This window comes from Dipodomys spectabilis, unplaced genomic scaffold, assembly GCF_019054845.1.
Source record: "Dipodomys spectabilis isolate Male_0828 unplaced genomic scaffold, ASM1905484v1 ptg000003l, whole genome shotgun sequence".
Classification (NCBI taxonomy): domain Eukaryota; kingdom Metazoa; phylum Chordata; class Mammalia; order Rodentia; family Heteromyidae; genus Dipodomys; species Dipodomys spectabilis.
Window position 1 is genome coordinate 4,071,255 of NW_024870680.1, and position 14,373 is coordinate 4,085,627.

The window sequence follows — 14,373 nt, forward strand, 5'->3', positions numbered from 1 at the left end:
TTATCAGCTCTGTTGATGAGTATCTGTGCCTTTGAGAAGATTACTGAGCATCCTTTAATTTCAGTTTCATCCTCTGAGAATGGAGAATAATGCCTACCTTTCAAGGCTGAGAATTAAATGAAATAATGCAAATGCTGTGCTTGGCACACAGAAGGCATTCAAATCTGGTTGAAATTATTATAATTATTGTTAATTGTTGTGCTATTTCCAAGAGTGAATTAGGTTTACACAGTGCTTCAGTGGCTTCATGTAAGAGCTTATACAGAACTTCTCTGATCCGCATACTGTAATGTGGTTCTTTGTTCTGTCAGACAGGTGTTTTAAAGCATCACACCCAGCCTTCAAGATAATTATCATTATTATTACCCCCATTTTACATATAAAGAAACTGAGGCAAAAATAGGTTGAGTAATTCATCAAAGATTGTACACAAAGTGGCAAATCTGAGATGTGAACTGACGTACTATTCTCCAAAGTCATAACTCTATTATACTGTATCACCACAGAGAATGTTATTATTTAATCCATGAATCATACATGAGAATAAAAATAACTTTTCTGACTTTCAGTGATCATCTTTTGGTGTAACCATTCTACCTGGGGCAAGGTCACCTGGCCTTGGAAGGCCTCATGAATCAAAATACAAAAAGTGAATTTTCTAAATAACACATGGATACCTCTAGAACTTGAAGACAGACTCTTACGGGGCTTTCAGCACTGACTATATGTTCTGTATCATCCATTCTCGTGCTTTCAGACCCCAGAGAAACACTTCTTTATATCACTTCTCCTTTGTCCTTAAATGGAAAGGGAACTGTATCTAACTAGACACAGTAACCTAGCTTAACTTCCAATTGAGGATTCCTCTGCCTCTGCCTTCCAAGTGCTGAATACTTTAGTATTTATTTATTTGATTAATTAATTTTTGCAATACTTCAAACTCTGGGCTTTACATTTTCTGGCACTTTACCTCTGAAGCATACCTCCAGCCCTGTTTTTCAATGGCTATTTTTAGAATAGGGTCTCCCTTCCTGCCAAGGAATTCACTTGAACTGTCATCTTCTTACTTTAGACTTCCCCTCATGGCTGGGACGACAATCTGTACAACCTCAACTGGTTTTTCTCCATAGAAATGCAACGTCAGACTTTTCTACTCAGGCTGGCTAGAATCCCATCCTCTCCATGTTGGCCTCCTAAGTAGATAGGATTATATGCCTGAGCCACTAGTACCTGGCTTGTCATTTTACTTTTTTAATGGAAAAAACTACATTTGAACATTTCCAGTACATTACATTTTAAAAAATCTTCTGCAGTATTGAGAATATGTTAAAGATGGTTCAGAGATGGAAAATTGAAAAAAAAAAACAAAGCAAAAGCTGAAAAGAAAATTTGTCAAGATAGAAGGGTAGAACATACCTTTCTAAAAATTTGGCTTCATAAATGACCTTTAAATAGATACACAATATGTGGGACTTTATGTCATGTCTGACTCACCATCACAAATGTTAGAAAGGAGCTTTTCAAGTAATCTAGTACAGCTACCTACCAAAACAAGCTCTTGGGCCTAATTAATATTTTAGCCTGTTAAAAGGAACGTAATTGGATCAGCAGCCTCACAAATGAAGAAGGGTCACAAACTACAATAGTCTCATGGTATCCACAGTTTCACTTTTAAAATTATTCACAGCTCCAGAATAAGGCAGAGACCACATTCATATAACTCTTCACTAAAGTGCATTGTTATCATTGTTTGATTTTGCTGGGTATGGGTGTGGGCTTGTAGTGCCAGCTACTGAGACAATTGAAGCAGAAAGATAGCTTGAGCCTAGCAGTCCAGACCAGCTTGGGCAACATAAAAAATCTCATCTTAAGGGGGAAGGAGGATTGAGAGGGGGGAAGAGGGAGGATGGGAAGGGATGGGAAGGGGAAACAAAGGAGGAGGCTACAATGCTTGATAAGAAATGTACTCATTATCTTGCACATGTAATTGTAACCCCTCTGTACAGTATTTTCACAATAAAAAAAATCTCATCTTAAAAATAAATACATATGGGCTGGAAAGGTGGCTTACTGGTAGAGTGCTTGCATCACATGCATAAAGCCCAGAGTTTGATTCCTCGGTACCACATACACAGAAAAAGCTATAAGTGGCACTGTGGCTCAAGTGGCAGAGTGCTAGCCTTGAGCGAAAGAAGCTCAGGGACAGTGTCCAGGCCCTGAGTTCAAGCCCCAGGACTGGCAAAAAAAATACATACCTACATGCATACATATCTACATACATACACACATACATACAGCTAGGCTCCTGTTGTTCTTGCCTGTAATCCTAACTTCTCAGTAGACTGAGAACTAGAAAATCACAGCTCATGGTCAGCCTGGGCTGAAAAGCTCATGAGACCCTGACCCCAAAATAACCAGCAAAAAGCTGAGCTGGAGGTGGAATCCAATAGAGCATCAGTCAAACAAACAAGCTGAGCAAGCATGAGGAATTGAGTTCAAATTCCAGTACCACCAAAATTTAAACAACCATGAAACAAGGTTGATGTAGTTCAGGCCTGTAAACCTAGTTGCTTGGTAGATGGAGATTGGATCACAGTGTAAGGTCAACTCGGGCAAAACGTTTGCAAAACCTATCTCAACCAATAAAACTGGGTGTCACTGGGAAATCTCTACAATAGAGAATAATTTCTGAGACAGAATGATTTTTAAGGAAGGGAAAGGAAAATGCATTTAATATATTTTATTAAGTATTATGACAAGGGAATTATGTGTGTTATTAAACAATGCCTTTGCTTCTACTTGCCTTTGTAATCTGCTGAGAGACATTAGAATCAAGGAGCTTTGCTTGGAGTCAGTTGCTCACACCTATAACCCTAGCTTCTTGGAGGACTGTGATTGTGAGGATCATGATTTGAGGCCGGCCTAGATAGAAAAGTTTGCAAGAACCCTTTTCTACCAAGAAGTGGGTGCAATAGTAGATTCCTATTCCTACCCTAGCTATGACGGGAAGTCTATATAGACAGATCACAGTCCAAGCATGTGCTTGGTCAGAAATGGAGTCTCTATCACAAAAATCATCAGTGCAAAAAAGTGCTGGAAGCATGACTCAGCAGTACAGAACCTGCCTAGCAATCATGATGCCCTTGAGTTCAAACTGCCAAAAAGGAAAAAAAGAAAAAAAATGTAGCTTTATCAGTGGCAAAATATGAAACTGGAAGATATGGCTCATTAACTTTACACGAATCTTATGCTTTTCAAACATGCTGGTTTCTTTTCTCTGAACTCATCTATCAGGTAAATCCTTCCTCCTCCCCTAGGAAGGGTGAGTGTGAGTGTAAGAGAGGCCTGGGGCTTTATATTCATGGATTTTTCTGCTTGTGGAAAGGCACACTAAGGCAAAGGGCCTGCCCACTGAGAAAGGCCAAACAACTGAAGGTCCTCACCAACGCCATATAAAAAAAGATCTAAGGAGCTACATGTTGGTGGCCCATGCCTATAATCCTAGCTACTCAAGAGACTGAGATCTGAGGATCACGGTTAAAAGCCAGCTCAGGCAGAAAAGTTTGTAAGACTCTTCTCTCCAATTAACTACCCCAAATCTGGAAATGGTAGAGAGCTAGCCTTGAGCACGAAAGCTCAGGAACAACGCCCAGGTCCTGAGTTCAAGCTTCAAGACTGGCACCAAAAAAGAAAGAGATGCAGCCAAGCCCAGTGGAATGTGCTTATCTGCCAGCCACTCAAGCAGGAGGTTCACTTGAATCCAGGAGTCTGAGGTCCACTTGGGCAAGATGCCCCTATCTCAAAACAAGCAAACAAACAAAAAAACAGAGAGAGAGAAAGAGAGAGAGAGAATGCAGCTTGAACAAATTAAACTCTCTAGAGCACTCTTCATCAGATCTTTATTAGTAGTCAATATTATTTTGCCTTCAAGACACTTTGAGGCCACATAGAAAATTATAGAACCACATACACACATACACATACTTACATAGGTTGTAGAGGACTGAATGGTATGCCCCTCAAGAGACATGTCCACATTCCAGAACCTGTAAATGGGACTTTATTTGAAAAAGGAGTCTTTGCATTTGTAATTAAAGACCTAGGGCTGGAAGTATAGTTTAGTGGCAGAGCACTTGCTAAGCATATGTGAGGCCTTGGCTTTGATCTCGAGCACATCATGTCATATGAACATGAGATCATCCTAGAATAGCAAGTTGGATAAGGCCACATGAAAATGGAGGCAGAACCAAGTCTGTCCACAGCTAGGGGATGTCTGGAGACAGTAGAAGATAGAAGAGGCAAAGAAAGATTTTCTGCTAGAGGCTCTGAAGTCAGTGTGGCCCTGTTAATACCTTGAGTTTATACTTCTGGCCTCTAGAAATATGAGTAAATTTTCATCGTTTTTAGTCACCACATCTGTGGCAATTTGTCACAGAAGCCCTAAGAAACTAAGACATACTTGTATATACCCTATGTATTAGTGTGTATGTGTGTGTGTGTGTTGTGTAAACATATATATATCTATACATATACATAGAATACATACATATATACATCCTATGTATTACTGTACATATAAAATAGATCACTCACATAAAATTTAATTAATAAAGATGTTATATATGATTATACATATGTGACATATTTATATTAATATCTTATACATGTATTACATAAATGTAATACAACTAAATTTATAATGTATAGATATAAATATGTAAAGTACACATATTTAAAGTTCTGTTCTACATATTCTCACAAAATTTAGTGCTTCTAAAACAACAATGTAGCACATAGTTGCTGCAGGCCAGAGATTTAGGAACAGTGTAGCTGGGTAGTTTCTGTCTGCAAATGTCTCAGGGGGTTGCAGTGAAATATTGGTCAGGGTTTCTGCAGGCATGACTATAGTGCTGGAGGATCTGCTTCCAAGATGGCTTATTCACACTGCTGGCAAGTTAGTGCAGGCTGTTGGCAGAAGCCTACACTCTTTGCCACATGGACCTTTCCAAAAGATGGTTTGAGTGTTCTCATCATGGTTTGCTGCCTGAGTGACAGAGCCAAGAAAGAAGAAAGTGGAAGCTGCAATATATCTTATGATTCCAGCCTCAGAAACCATCCACCCACTATTATATCTTCAAGGTTCTATTGGTTGCAGAGGCCGCTCCCATTCATTGTGGAAAGGGGCCACAAAGGCCTATGTTTTATGAGGTGAAGATCACCGAGGTCCACGCAGGAGGCTGGCTAGTGTTAATCTCAGCAATATATTTCAGGATATTTCTGGAGTCCAAAAACTTTGCTTATAGTCTTTTGCAACATTAAGCAATATAAAATGCTCTTTGCAGTGATGAACTTACATTCTCCTATGATATTCAAATACCCAATCTATTTACTTTCATGATTCCAGTTGAACCATGTGAAATGTGCTCTTTTTTTTTGAAGTCTAGGCCTGGGCACTGTCCCACAACTCTTCAGCTCAAGGCAAGCACTCTACCACTTGAGCCACAGTGCCAGTTCCTGTTTTCTGATGGTTAATTGGAGGTAAGAGTCTCACACACTTTCCTGCCCAGGCTGGCTTTGAACTGCAATCCTCAGATCTCAACCTCCTGAGTAGCTAGGATTACAGGCGTGAGCCACTGCCGGCCAGAAAAATGTGCTATTTTTGTTGTCAAAAAATAATCTATTTCTGGGTGCCAGGGCTCATGTCAGTCATCTTAGCTACTCAGAAGGCTGGGGTCTGAGGATCACGATTTGAAGCCAGCCTGGGCAAGAAGTCTATGAGATTCTTTTTTTTGGGGGGGGGGGAGGGGGCAGGGGGTGGGTCAGGTCGTGGGGCCTGAATCTGGGCCTGGGTGCTGTCCCTCAGCTATTCAGCTCTAGGCTAGCACTCTACCACTTGAGTCACAGCGCCACTTCTGGCTTTTTTATTCTGCTTATGTGGTGCTGAGGAATCGAACCCAGGGCCTCAGGCATGCAAGGCAAGCGCTCTACCACTGAGCCACCTTCCCAGCCGACTATGAGGATTCTTATCTCCAATTAACCACCAAAAAGCTGGAAGTGAAGCTGTGGTTCAAGAAGTAGAGTGCTAGTCTTGTGCAAAAACTCTCAGGGTCAGCACTTGAGTTCAAACCTCAGGATTTTCATGTTCTCAAAACCTACTACTTACAAAGGTCAGATTATGAGTGAAGACATCTTAGGTAAATATTTTAAAAAGTTAAAATATAAAAAGATTTTGATTTTATAACTCTTGCTGACCAGAAATTTTAAATGAACTAGAATAACTTAATTTCAAGCACTCTGGTTATTTGAATTGTCACTGTAGTTTTGGTGTACCTCTATAGTTTTATGTCCATGAAACAAAGGCTATATGGCAAACTTCTCATAGGAAAATATAGCAATATAGCATTCCTCCTATAACTCAAAGAATTAGCCTAGATGGCATCTAAGTAGTCTCTCTGTGGTGAAAAGTTTAGTTTTTATATGCTTTACATGCTTTACCTGTTCCTTTCTTAAACTCACAATAAGGAAAATTGGATTTTAGCAAAATGTTTCCTCATCAAATATGTTTATTTATTAACATGTAGCATTTAATAGTTAAACTCAAGGTTCCTAATGCTTATTATTCCAGAGCATTTTTCTTCCTGCTTTGTTCTCTCGAAAGCATACATTGCCTTTTAGTAAATCAATTTGTTTAATTTGACTTCTATATTTGACGACATTTTTTAGGCTCACATATTTTTTTTCTTGTGCCAAGACTTGCATTTTTCATTTCCCACAGAATCAGGACAAACTGTACATCCCCTACTGTGTCCAGAGCAGATTTGGCCAAGTGTCAACTATGTTAATTGGTATAGAGAAAACAACAGTCCTATTTTTATCTGATTAAAAGTCCCTGCAAACATTCTCCTATGCACTAAGGCTATGTCAGTACAAAGTGACTTCAGTACAATATAAAGTTTGGCAGATGTGTCCCTTCAGCCTTTTCTGTCCAATGTAGAAATGTTACTGTTTCCTGGAATCTTCCAGCATCTCAATTTTTAATTCTATTTTTGGAAATTTAGAATTTGGTACTGAGAACTCCTTCTGGATTGCCGATTAAATACAAATATCTTTGTGTGAAAGATTTACTGAACAACTTCTAGAACCTTATTTCAAAGATAGTCTGAAATATTTTATTCAACTGTTAACATGTCTACATCTTTAAAAATGCCCCAGGATGAGCAGATTATATAATATAATTGCTTCAGTTAATTGGGGTGTGGGAGGTGTAGGTGTAAAAGAGTAAAAGGTAATGAACTTTGACGAATGTATGAGAGCTTATTGCTCTCATACATAGGGTACTAGGAAAAAGTTCATTTTATCAGAAGGTGACAACATATTGTTCAACATTGTATGTTCCCCTTTAATGTTGAAAATTCCCCAGGACTGTCTTTAGCTCATTCCCATACACCTTCATACATTCTATGATTTTGTCAACTACTTGTACACGTTTTCCCTCCCTGTTTTTTAGATGGAGAGCGGAGAAGGGTTACTCAGCTTCATGCTTGCTACGTGAGCTGTCTACCACTTGAGGCATGCTATACACCTAGCTCTATATACGCATATTTCTTTTTGCCTGGAACTCCAGCTTACTGAAAGCCACATCAGTGTCCTTTGCTATTATGGAGAGCTCCATTTGAGTATCTCATGAACAACTTAAAAATTAATATATCTAGGATTTCTAATTTCCTTATTAGCATGTAAATAGCTTCAAAGTCACCATTTAATCCAAACAGGAACTAAAAAGCTAAAAAAGGGTGGGGGGAGTCAACAAGTCTTAGATCAATCAAAAAAACTAAGATCACAGTACAAATCATGCCCCCCCCCCAAATTAAAGTGATAGATACAGAGAATCATACTTACCAGAGCAGTAAAACACAGTCTGCTATGGGGATGGACACAGATGTAGGGTATGGTTAGATAAGAAGAATAAGATCCAGTGTTCTAAGCTGGGAGCCTGTGCTTGTAATCCAAGCTACTCAGGAGGGTGAGCTCTGAGAATTGAAGTTCAAAGCCAACCCAGGCAGGAAAATTCATGAGACTCTTATCTTCAATTAAACAACCAAAAGCCAAAAGTGGAGCTGTGGCTCAAGTGGTAGAGCACCAGCCTCAAACAAATAAACTAAGGGGAGCCCCCATGTCCTGAATTCAAGCCCCAATAATGGCACACACGCACGCACACACACACACACACACACACACACACACACACACACACACACACGAGATCTAATGTTTTATATAGTACAGTAGGATACTTATGTTGATTAATCAATGGACTATTTCAAAGTAGCTTGTAGAGAGTATTTTGATTTTTTTTTTTTTTTTTTTTGGTCTGGTCGTGGGGCCTGAACTCTGGGCCTGGGCGCAGTCCCTCAGCTCTTCAGCTCAAGGCTAGTGCTCTACCACTTGAGCCACAGCACCACTTCCGGCTTTTTTCTTTTTGGTTATGTGGTGCTGAGGAATCAAACCCAGGGCCTTGAGCATGCAAGGCAAGTGCTCTACCACTGAGCAACCTTCCCAGCCCGAGTATTTTGATTTTGACACACGGTTTCACTATGTAGTCTAGGCTGGCTTCCTATGAGCCATCCTCCTGCATCAAACTGAGTGCTGGGATTACAGATGTTTGACATCATGTCTGGCTTTGGAGAAGATTTGGGATTTTTTTTTTCCAGCACAAAGTGGAAGATTTTCCTGTTACCCTGATCTGATTATTATTCATTGTATTCATGTATTAAAATGTCACCCTATACTCTATAAATAAATACAATTACTATATATTTATTATAACTTTTTTTTAACTCTGAGGAAATCATTACCAGGTAGGGAAACATAAATTGTATACTATGGCTTGAGTATCTCTCAAAACTCATGTTGACATTTATTTCCTCTATACAGCAATGCTGGGAGGCGGGGCCTAGAAACAGGTGTTTGGGTCAAAGGGACAGATCCCTCAGGAGTGGTTTAATACCTTTCTCTTGTGAATGAGTTCTTATTCTCAGGGCACTAGCTTAGTTACTAAGAAGCAGAATTCTCTTTTCTTTCCCATGCACCTGCTTACCTCTTTTTTTTTTTTATCATCACATTTATTGCTCAACTCAAATATCAGGAGGAAGTACATATGTACAAATAAACATATCTATATACACACACATAGATAAACAGTCATGTCAGTTACAATGGGGCTACATTCTTAGAATTGTGCTATAATATGGATATCATAGTGTATACTTAAAGAAAGACAGCGGTCTCTAACATTACTAGGTGATATGATCATAAGGGACCACCATTATATAGGTACTCTCTTTCTGGCTGAAAATGTTACATGGGGTATAAATAAGGCAGAGGAATAATGGTAAATTCTATCTCTCCTGCAGCTGGTGTGAACTGAGGCTCCGTTATAGGCTTAGTGGGGATGGTTTGGAGCTTACCCCTTGTCCATATTTCAAGGCAGAGTTGAGAAGACCTAAATGAAGACCTTCACAATGATTTCTTTTTCACATTATACTTCCCTTACTATCTAGCTCATCTAAATATCTGGGACTCTCAAATTTGGTATTCCATGCCAATAAAACAGCACAATTTCCAATTATAATATAACCTTCCCTTTATGGATGGATCTTGGAACATCCCTGAAGCTAAAGAAACATAAAACAATGGAAAGTCACCTCAAGTTGTAATTGCATAACTAAGTCATCTCCCCTTCAGTCACATTCTATATTTCATTGTTCTGAGATGTTTTATTTTAAGCCATTGTTTGAATTATACATACATATAAATATACATTTATATAAAATAATAGACATATTAAAATGAAATAGTAATTATATTAATATATTTAAGAAATTAAATACATCAACATATATATATTATCATTTTATTTAAAAGCATTTTGAAGTTTATATAATATTGTTAAATATTGCTATAATATTAATAAAATCCAGTGGCAAATACCTGTGGTCCCACTGAATTGTTAGGTGAAGTCCCCTAGATTGCTTTATTCCATCAGGGCTGTCTGAGTAACATAGCAAGACCTTCATCCTTTAAAGAAAAAAATAATATAGAAGCTGGGCTCTGGTGGCTCATGCTAGTAATCATAGTTACTAAATAGGTTGAGAAGTGATGATCCAGGTTACATGATGTTATATAAGACAGAATATCCTATTGCTAGAAAACACTCAATATCTTTTATGTCATGCACAGGAAGCCAGTATGTGCTAGAACTAAATGAAGATTATAGTCAATGTCACGAAAGTGAGGTATTCATCCAATAGTATTGAGACAGAGTATAATTCAGTTGACAATGTTATTTTTCTCAAATTTGGGATGTACACTGTATAAGTGAGAACTGGTAAATTAATTTATGTGATATTGAGTTTGATCGTGTGGTTATAGATATTGGTAAAAAATCAAGTTTAAGTCAATAAAGTTCCTTTGGGACATTTGTATCTATCTACAAGCCTGACCCTCAGAGTAATGTGCTATTCAATCACTTCCTTTGATGTATCCCTGAGTTTATACATTAGCTAATGTGGACACCAGCCAGTGGATTTTAGAGGTAATGAGGTGTTTAAAGATACAGAAACCTAACAATACCTTAAGACACATATATTAGAATAAAGGTGAAAGAAGAATGGGTGGGGTGAAAGGGACCATGAAAGGTAAAACAACTTGTCAAGGATCACAGAAAAGGTAAGAAACAAGGGTCTGTCTCCTTTTTACAGAAACTGCCTGTAGCCAGGTTTGGCAGAGGTCGATGGGATTGCACAAGGTGAGCTGTTAATAATAACCATACGTGTGCATGGTGATGTGGGAGGGGAAATCTCAGCAGCCACTGAGTCCTTTGGGGAGGCCTTATGTGAGGAAGAGGTCAGGTAAGAGGAAATGGAGAAGTGACTACTTCTTTAAGGATGGGGCCAACTGAACATGGAATCCTGGTAGCCAAGCAACACATTCTAAAGTCAACAGCAGCCAGTTCACTTGGAGAGCAATCTTGAAGAAGGATGTTCTCCTGTTGTATCTCAAGGTCCGAGACTCAGGTCTCAGGAAACCCCAGTGGGAGCGCTTCATTCAAGCCTGGTGTTGATGGATCGTTGCTCACCCCTGACTCGAGCGCCTCAGGCGCTACACAAATGGTATATTTGTGTAGCAAGTATATTCAGCCTAGGTAACTTACCTGACAGCCACTCCAACCAACCCTAGAACACTCCTGAGTTGGTTTTTTGTTTGTTTGTTTGTTTGCCAGTACTGGGGCCTGCTCAGCTTCTTTTTGCACAAGGCTAGCACTCTACTACTTGAGCCACAGCACCACTTTTGGCTTTTTCTGTTTATGTGGTACAGAGGAATCAAACCCAGAGCTTTATGCATGCTAGGCAAGCACTCTACCACCAAGCCATATTCCCAGCCCCACTCTTGAGTTTGTAGGCTTCCTGTTAAGAGTAATTCTGTGCAGTTTCCACTTCATTGAATCACAGCAAGTGAATTTGAGGTGTGCTACCCTCTCCATCTTTGAACTATCTGTTCTTGTCCCACCTCAGAATGAAAAAGAGTCAGTCCCAACCCAGGAAGAGCACCATAGAGTGAGTACCCTGGAGCCAGGCATGCTGGAGAAGATGGTCAACCTCCTGGTACCTCTCCACCAGAAGGAGGATCCCTTCTTTGTCCCTGCCTTCCTGGTTACTTACAGAAGGTTTACCACAACAGGGCAAGTGTTGGATCTTCTGTTTAAAAGGTGAGCACCCCATCTTCAAACCAAAGTGATGTTGTTATCCTCCTGGTTAAGTCCAGAAAATACCCTGTTCACTTCAGTTGGATCTTCTCAACTAAAAGTGGGATGGGAGCAGGAAGTGCTTTCCCAAGCCTCTTTCTTTGAAGTAGGCTGGCCCAGGACCATGAGTCTCTTGTAGGGGACAGTTTACTTCCTTAGAAACAGGACTCTGCCATGCCTATAATCCTAGCTACTCAGGAGGCTGAGATCTGAGGATCATGGTTCAAAGCCAGCCAAGGCAAGAAAAGTCCGTGAAACTCTTATCTCCAATAAACAACCAGAAAACCAGAAGTGGTGGTGTAGCTCAAGTGGTAGAGCACTAGCCTTGATCTGAAGAGATGAGGGACAGTGCTCAGGCCCAGAGTTCAAGCCCCACAACCAACAAAAAACAACAACAACAAAAATAAACAGGAATCTGCCTAAGGTCTCTTTTATTTGTGGCTCCATGATACTACATTGGCCATAAGTTATCAAGGTTCCCAAACCAATCCAGGAAGCCTCTCAAGAGCTGTAGCTGGAGAAAGGGCTACAGAGTAGGTATGGACTGAGGCCCTGTGTCTCCTGAGAACCATCAGGGAAGGATCATGATGGACCGCCTCCCTGCACAAACAGATGAAGCATGTACTTTGGGAAGAGACATTCCAAGTCCCTTAGTGTAAAATTCAGGGAACTGTGCAGATAAATCTCCCAACCTTCCAAAATTCACATTCCTATCCTTGATTTAGCCAGCCCACATAGCTATCTTGTCAGGTCAGAAAAACAGGAGAGTAAAAAGATGACTTCCTGCTCTCTTCCCATAGATATGCATATTTCCAACCTGACTGTGAAGAGGATGAACAAATAAAGAAGTGAGTGGAATTTGTGACAAAGGGAAGGGCTCTCCTTGAAGAATGGGTTAAGTATTAGGGCTTGGTTTGGAAGGTGGGAAACTCTGGGTAGCACATCACTTGTGGTGGGGCCTGAGGCTTCATCTAAAGGCATGGAAACGTGCCAGGAGGGGGGGGGGGCGGGGGAGGGTGAAAGTCAGGGGAAGTCAGGGAACAGAGGAGAGGCTGTGAGCTAAAAGCCTTACGGGGAAACAATCCTAGAAAGGCTTTCTGAGAAACATCCTCCAATGGGTGCTGTAGAGAGGCTTCTCCTTGGCTGGGCACCAGTGGCTCATGCCTATAATCCTAGCTATTCTCAGGAGGCTGAGGTCTGAGGATCGTGGTTCAAAGCCACCCCAGGCAGGAAACTCTGTGGCTCAACTGGTAGAGTGCTTGCCTTGAGCAAAAGAAGCTCAGGGACAGCACCCATGCCCAGAATTTAAGCCCCAGGACTGGCACAGAGAGAGAGAGAGGGGGGAGAGGGGGAGGGGGGAGGGGGAAGGAGGGAGGGAGGGAGGGAGGGAGGGAGAGCGTGCCAGCCTTCTCCTCATATGAGAGTCTTCCCTCTTCCTAACATGCAAGTCTGTGCATGCGGTGGGCAGTCTGCATGGGACATCCCACCCCACCCCCAGCAAGGGGCTTGGGAAGAAGCGAGCAGGCTGTCACTCTGCTTCCTATCCAACTGCACACAGCACCCTGTGTTCCATGCTCTCCATGTGGCTGGACAAGTACCCTGAGGATTTCTGCCAGCCCAATGACCTGACCAACCTGAATAAGCTGATGGCCTATGTGCTTCTCAACATGCCCTCTGCAGACCTGGCAGTCCGTGTACACCTTCTCCTCACCCAGCTGGAGGAGCAGGAGACCAAGGAGGCAGACAAAAACAGAGAGGAGTTCTTAGGTAGGTGCCTGAGAATATGTGAGGAGGGATGGAAACAGATCTCCTATGGGATGAGAATTCCAGGCTGGTGATTGGCCAGTAACTACTGGTAAAACCCAATCAGGGAAGACATCCTGTAGTGGGTCTTCTATGACAGATAGTACCTACTCTCTAGGAAGACCTTAACTGTCCTTGAGGGTCTCCTTGCTCCCTCCATTAATAATGCATCTATTCCTGTGCTTAGATTTGGGGCTTCACACAGCACCTGCTCCTGAGATCCAGGCAGAGGATGTGTCCATGATGTCCGCAGATGTGGTACTGGAATCAGCTGCTTTACCAGCTAGCCAAGACGACCTTGTGCCTCCACAAGAATCTGCACCTCCTAGAGTGGTGGTGCAGTATGAGTCATCTGTATAAGGTCTACAACACCTTCTGCCTCCTGTGGGCCTCCAGCAGGCTCTGGTCACCCACTTGAAATCCCTTCACTCAGGATGTGTTGGCAGGAAGGTTGGGAAGGTCTGAGACAAGTATTACTGACACAGCAAGACCCTCAGGTCAAACCACGTGGACCATCCTCAAACTGTGGCAAACTGAGGCAAACCAAATATCTTCCTACAAACCATGTCATGATGTCTCCTCGTCGTCCTGGCGCAACACTAGTCACATAAAAATCATCTGTGCCAACCTTCCTCATTGATTCACCTGCCACGGGCCCTCAGCACAACCATACTTCCCTCCAGCTCCATCTCTCCTATGTACTGCCCTTCTGTTTGATGTCATGTGCTAAAGCAGGGCAAAGTGGCACAAAGAACTTGCTAGATAGA

At 41.3% G+C, this 14,373-nt stretch overlaps 1 protein-coding gene across 1 annotated transcript; it reads left to right on the forward strand.

Moving 5' to 3' along the window:
* Positions 1-5,511: 5,511 nt before the first annotated feature.
* Positions 5,512-14,373, forward strand: LOC122116085 (ral guanine nucleotide dissociation stimulator-like). Its single transcript, XM_042689707.1, has 6 exons — positions 5,512-5,538; positions 10,761-10,807; positions 11,574-11,767; positions 12,604-12,651; positions 13,362-13,570; positions 13,794-14,373. The coding sequence occupies exons 2-6, from the start codon at positions 10,793-10,795 to the stop codon at positions 13,964-13,966; spliced, it is 639 nt and encodes a 212-aa protein (XP_042545641.1). The 5' UTR covers positions 5,512-5,538; positions 10,761-10,792; the 3' UTR covers positions 13,967-14,373.